Raw genomic sequence first — 6,637 nt, forward strand, 5'->3', positions numbered from 1 at the left:
GTTTTTTCATTTTTTTTAGCATTAATTCAAAAAACAATGTCTCTTTACAGTCAAGTAGTCTAATTAAATTTTTTTTAAAAATAAAATGTGATATTTATTGGTGTTTAGTGAATTTTTTAAAAAGTTTTCTTCAAATATTTATAATAAATTCTACACATAAAAAAATGGAATGAAATATCTAAAATATTGATTGTAATTAAAAGTTTAGATAAAACCGTGATACCAAAAGACACAAAAAATAATTTATTTATTTTTATTTTCTAGATAATTTTTATTCTCATTCAGCATTTTTTTTTTACTTTTCACTTATACTTTAATTTTTATTTTATGGGGCGGCGCGGATAAACCCGTTCCCCAATCAGGACAAGAACGGAGGTACCCAAAAAACCCGATCAGGGCGGGGTCAGGGTCGGGTGATGATTTTCGGGTTAGGGTCAGGATATGCAAAAACCTACCCCGCCCCGTTACCATTCATAGTGCAAGTTAAAGAATGATTTATGAAATTACCCAACCGTTTCATGGTTTCCTTGCTGCACAAGCCTGCCAATTGACATAAGCCTTGGCAACCCACATAGGCCCTGCAAAGCACCCGGCCAAGTGCCATATCCATAGTGCTTGGCATTAGTGATAGAAATTCATACTCATTAGATAATTATCAATTTCAGAATATATTTAACACTCCAATCTATCGAATCAGATGATCTTACATACTAGACTAGTGAAACACAAATTGCTGATTTGCTCTGTCTGACTTCATCTCAATTGATGACAAATTGATTAACCGACCAAACCATATTCAAGGGTTGCAAATTAAGGGGGAACAAAAACTTTTTAAAATACTACTTCCTCCATCTTAAATTATTTGTCCGATTCGCAAAACGAAAACTCAAAAATAATACATTTATTTCAAAAAAAAATTCAAACTTTTTTTATAAATTAAAAAAACTCATCGATATCTAGTGAATTATTGAAAAAATTTTAATTTTTTCTTACAAAAATTGTATGATTGTGTTTAGTTGAAAATTTAATTTAGTTTTGATAGTAGATAAAAAGAAAAATAAAGTAATAATTAAAGATAGAGATAATAATTGAAGAAAAATAAAAAGAGATGTAAAAATAATAATTGAAAAAATAAAGTAATAATTAGAGAAAGAAGTAGAGTAATAATTAAAAAACAAAACTAAAACTAAACTAAAATGACAAACAAACAAAACCATTATTTTTACATTCTCATTTTGCAGACCAAACAAACATTATAAAACGGAAGGAATAATATTCAAAAAACAGAGCAGGCAACTAGCTTTTGGAAACATCAAATTCCTCTCCAATGGAGTACAAACATTGTTAATCCACTTTCCGCTCCACCAAATCGTTACCAATATGGCCCATCAAACCGCCATAGCTTTACATTACTACTGCTAAACCCTAACAAACGTAATTACCAATCAACCCCTAAACCGACAATTAACCAAACAAACACAAACTACGAACCCCCTCCGTTTTAATCAAGCCCTCTCACCACGGATCCTCCTCGCAAGCTGGATATCCTTAGGCATAATAGTAACCCTCTTAGCGTGGATCGCACACAGGTTCGTATCCTCAAACAACCCGACCAGATACGCCTCGGCCGCCTCCTGAAGCGCGGCAACGGCGGAGCTCTGGAACCTGAGGTCCGTCTTGAAGTCCTGCGCGATCTCGCGCACCAGCCGCTGGAAGGGGAGCTTCCGGATGAGGAGTTCGGTGCTCTTCTGGTACTTGCGGATCTCTCGGAGGGCCACCGTCCCGGGGCGGAAACGGTGGGGCTTCTTCACTCCGCCGGTGGCCGGGGCTGATTTCCTGGCCGCCTTTGTCGCCAGCTGCTTCCTCGGCGCCTTGCCTCCGGTCGACTTGCGGGCCGTCTGCTTGGTACGAGCCATCTAGACAGAGAGAGAATGTGCAAATGTAGGAGTATATACTGTATCTTTGAGAAAGAGAGGATTGCTGTGATGATTTGTGAGGAAACGATGGGGCTTGGAGGAATTTATACAGGTAGTGGTTTGGGGGGTTACATTGGAGGCCGTTGATGTTTGGGGGATGTGAACGGCTCCGATTCGCTGAAGATGTGAAGCTTGGGATCGCGATCCTTGTCAAGTTAAATTCCTCCAGTAGTGCGTTGCCACGTCATCTTACCTTGGCTTGTTTAAGCGTTTTGGTTTTATTTTCCCGCTTTCAGGGCGCTTAAAAAATTGAAATTGTAATTCGCTCAGAAGCCCTGGGAATGATTCAAAACTACTTCAACACCGTTCAAAAACAGAAACGAATAAAGCATAATAAGCCCTTGTTCAGTTAGGTGGATACAATCCCGGATTAGGAATCAAATCCAAAACTCGTGTTCGGTTTTATCCCGGGAATAAAAACATATCCAGTCTTGCAGCAGAGACCTTTACAATTGGGTACCTGTGTAAAGCTGCTCCCTCTCTCTCTCTCAACAGAAGAAGTAACGTGCTCAGACAGACTCTCTCTCTCTCTCACCAAACAGTCTCTCTGTCTCTCTTTTGCATCTTTCCATCTTTGTCTCTCGCCGAACTCAACTCTCTCTCTCTCCCTCTCCCTCTCCCTCCCTCTCTCTCACACAAACACCGAATCTTACAGCGCCTAGGTCCTCTCTCTCTCTCTATCCAGTTTTATCATACTGTAGTGTATTCAATTTAGAACCACAGAGATTTGAAACCCTAGGCCTGTGATCTTGACCTATTTGAACAGTTACTGTTGAAGGAAAGACCCTAGTCTGGGCTTTATAATCACAGATTGCCCAAAGGGAAGATCCACCCAAATCAACTCTCACAGTCTATCGACACAACCACAACGGAGGACCCCTGTAAAAACGGTGTGAGGTGCGATAAATGGATCCTTCGTTCTACCAAGGTTCGAAGAGGTAGAGATAATTCGGCCCATACCCTTCTTAATTAGCTCCATCTTAGCTTTAGATATCGGCTAAACAAAGAATACTTTTTTCCGAAGATGATTCTGGTCCACTTTCATGCCCAATCCAAGGCCAAAGGCAACCTTTATAATGCCCAAAGGCAACCTTGGGTGAACTCAACCCGTGCTTTTGATCAACCAACTAATGAGCCCATGGGGCCAGACTGGCCAGTTATTTAAAACGTTTTCGGGTTGCATTTTCTGTTTCGCTCGCCGATTTAAACATGCGTACCAACTATTTGAGAAATGTTTGTGACAAACGTACTTGTTTATGAGAAACCTACTGATGAATACACTGAGTTCCTTATATGTGCCTTTGTAAGTGTATCGAGTTGTAATACTTTCCCCATACGATGCTCAACATTAGCGGCTAGTACATTACTCATTAACGTGAGAGGATTTCCTCAACTGGCATCCATTTGTCTCAACAAGATTGATATATATTTTAGTCATTACTCCCTCTCTCTCTCTCTCTCTCTCTCTCTGATTGCTTGTAATTTTTTTACGGAGTGGAGTGCAGTTTTTTTTGAATTGAATATCTGATCATTTGGCTACATCATTATGCCATGTTCTCTTGGGAACTATATTTGATTAGGCAAGTCTTTAGAAGACAACAATCTTGCTATTGCTGCTACCTCTAGAATTGCCGATGGTTAGTATTGAGGTAGAAACTCTGTTCAACTGGCTGACCACATCTACATTGATAATACCATTGCCCAAAGGTGCATTGGTTGGCCTTTGTGCAACCTTTTATGGTTAGCAAATAAATATATAAAGGATCATTAAAAGCACTTTCAATTTTTGTCCTAGTCTTTTTCCAAGTTAGGGTCCTTTTCCCACTCAGATCAATGCTGCATTCACGTAGTACTAACTAGTCAATTTCTCGAGACCCAATTTTTTTCTTTGTACTAACTGGCAGCTTTTTCCTCCTTTCTCGTTGGTGCGTAACAAAAATATGGTAGTGATCTTTTAGGGCACTTCACTACTTCCCGAAGTTTGAGTCGGTTCTCCTAGAATTGCTTTTCTGTTTTTTTTTTGTTTGTATGTTCTGGAAGTGGCCTTTCAGAAGATATATTAATTCTACCAAAGAAGCATCCTCTCTGCTCTTGGATTCATCTGTGCCAGTGATACAGTGAGGGGATAAATTGCACATGCTTTACTAGAAAATTGCACCTCCTTTTTCTTTTTTTTTTAATCCATGGTACCTTGCATATTTGTTGTCCTGCAGCATGCATTTTCATACTGTTGTGTTTGAAGTTATTTTTGGGTGTCATCTTTTCTGGTAATGGACTTCTGTATGGTGTCATTTTCTGCTGCTATGGGGTTGTTCCGTGGTGGATTATACTCCTCCTATTGCCTTTTTTTGGTGGCAAGTTCTGATGGTATTTGATAATTGGGAATCTTTCTCATTTGAAGGTCAACACCCATCACTAAAGTTTGAGCCTACTACTCCACTTTCACAAAACAGGACGCGTTCGGCTCCATCTCCTGCATCCTCGGCAAACTCTATCATCGGCGAGAACAGCATCCCACTGGTACATGCACTATTACTTGTTAGCATCCCCTTCGTACATGCACTTGTTACCGTCATACACTTCTCTATTTCATCAACCACTTAAATCTATTATAACTTTTGGTCAGTAATTTCATATATCCTAATAACTTTTCTCCCACATGTAAGTCTACAATGGACCGCACACAAAACGACCTTAACATGTGGAGTTATGTGAACACGAAAAAATTCATTCACATAATGGTTGAGGTGGCTAGGAGGGAGGAAGTGACCAACTCAAAAAAGTCACGACAATTTAATGACTTACAATGGCATGAGATATTGAGGGAGCTAGGAGTGAGAACAGGGAGAATAGGGTACACTATTCCTAAGAACCGAGAAAAGTTTACTCGCATTAAGAAAGAGTATAATGCCTTTAAGCATATGAAAGATCAGACTGGGTTCGGTTGGGATGAGGCATCACAAACCGTTGTGGGCACGCGCCCCCAAAAATTCTCGTTATGAAAAATTTGGGTGCGGCCCTCTTTGAAAAGCGCGGCGAAACGCTTCGATTCAGAGTCGCCACTCGGATTTTAGCGGTTATGCACCCAAGGAACCAAACTCGAAAACGTTTGCCACGTTTGTTTGATTTTTGAAAAAGGGCGTAGACCGGTCCGTCGTCACCTTCGATATCTGAGGTTCGGGAGCCATGTTACGAGAGGGGAAAGATTTTATGGCACCTCTCGCGCCCAATTCGGAGATCGGTCTCTACTCGGGCATTTTTGTCAAATGTTTGCATTTTTCTCTCATTAATCATTTTTAGCCAGTTAGGGAGGGGGAGCAGTAATGGGGATTAAAAACTGTAACAAGTTGCAGTTTATGAGATAAATGTTTATGGATGATGATTTGCTTTTCAATGATGAACATAGATTGAGAACAAGCACTGAGCGCAGCCTGAACAAGTTGGAGTACGCTGCACTGAAGGGATGTGAGCAGGTATCGCACTAGTATGCACCGGTCAGGCCATTGCATACCAACGCAACCTGCGCACGCCACCACGGAACTGGCGTACTCCACTTATTTGGTCTCACAGTCTTTGTTTGCAACCCTCTGAGCTCTGGAAAGGGACCAGCGCACACCCATGACAAACCACGCAGTTTATAGAGTAAAATATATACAGTTACAGACTGAAAGAATGGCTTCAAGCCACGAAGGACAACAGAATACCCCAAAAATAGTATGGGGACATAAAAGAGGCCAAGACTAAGCTGAGATGCAAGGGCCAGCTACTGGATCTTGCCATGACTGCCGTACGTCAATCAAATATAACCGTACGCCTTATTTTTCTTACCCAGTGCTTGGCTTTGCATCATCTGAGCTCTGGAACATGACCAGAGAGATCCCAGGAGCCTCCCAAAGCAGATAAAAGCAAATATTGAACACTACATCTAAACAGTTCTAGGATACAGAAAGCTATATGACTGGTTATTAGCATGCTAAGGTGATTGACAGAAATGTAAGTAAGTAAAAGCGATGATCAATGATCCCCACGCCAGTAGTGCACATACAACCGTGACCGGCGTACGGCATGATAGTACTGGCGTGCGCCATTTCTCATCTCACACGATATTTACATTTTACCAGTTTAAGGCCATGACTAGTATTGACTACTGGCCTGGACCTTACTGGTTCCCCTCAGGGGTCGAAAACAGAAAGGTCCACAAAGGTGGTATACCTTTGGTTGGGATGAATGGATGACTTGAACTTTGGTTTTGGGAGGTAGAGATTGGATGATGACAATGTGGGGTGTATATCAGTGGAGTGTATGACTGAAAAGCTCCTTTCTTTCCTCTTTCAATGGAGGAGAAGAGAGAGAAAGGGAAGAAAGAAAAGGCATTTTCTCTTTAATGTGGTTAACCCCTTGCAAATGAATGCAAGGGGGGTATCTTTATAGAGGAGAGAGAGACTGAGGAAGGGGTTTAACCAGTTGGGTTAGGGCTGGTTTGGTTAAGGGGAGAGCCTCCCATGCATTAAATGCATAGGACTTGGCTTGATGGAGGGTGTAGGAGAGAGAGGGGAACGTCCCTGCCGAGTGTAATCATCAGGGGGACTGTAGCCCATGTCAGAGTGGCACAAAAGTCTCATCCATACGGCTGAATAAAGTTGATTTGACTGGGCTTAACT

At 41.2% G+C, this 6,637-nt stretch overlaps 2 protein-coding genes across 2 annotated transcripts; one reads left to right on the forward strand and one right to left on the reverse strand.

Annotated features, from left to right (window-relative positions):
- Positions 1 to 1,253: 1,253 nt before the first annotated feature.
- On the reverse strand, positions 1,254 to 2,006 carry LOC131318040 (histone H3.2). The gene has a single exon (XM_058347829.1). It carries the CDS (start codon positions 1,914 to 1,916, stop codon positions 1,506 to 1,508), a length of 411 nt encoding a protein of 136 aa, XP_058203812.1. The 5' UTR covers positions 1,917 to 2,006; the 3' UTR covers positions 1,254 to 1,505.
- Positions 2,007 to 4,257: 2,251 nt separating this feature from the next.
- LOC131329013 (uncharacterized) lies at positions 4,258 to 4,978 on the forward strand. The gene is made up of 2 exons (XM_058362041.1): positions 4,258 to 4,496; positions 4,643 to 4,978. Exons 1-2 carry the CDS (start codon positions 4,341 to 4,343, stop codon positions 4,976 to 4,978), a joined length of 492 nt encoding a protein of 163 aa, XP_058218024.1. The 5' UTR covers positions 4,258 to 4,340.
- The last annotated feature ends 1,659 nt before the right edge of the window (positions 4,979 to 6,637 follow it).

The sequence above is a fragment of the Rhododendron vialii genome, chromosome 1a, assembly GCF_030253575.1.
Source record: "Rhododendron vialii isolate Sample 1 chromosome 1a, ASM3025357v1".
Lineage (NCBI taxonomy): Eukaryota > Viridiplantae > Streptophyta > Magnoliopsida > Ericales > Ericaceae > Rhododendron > Rhododendron vialii.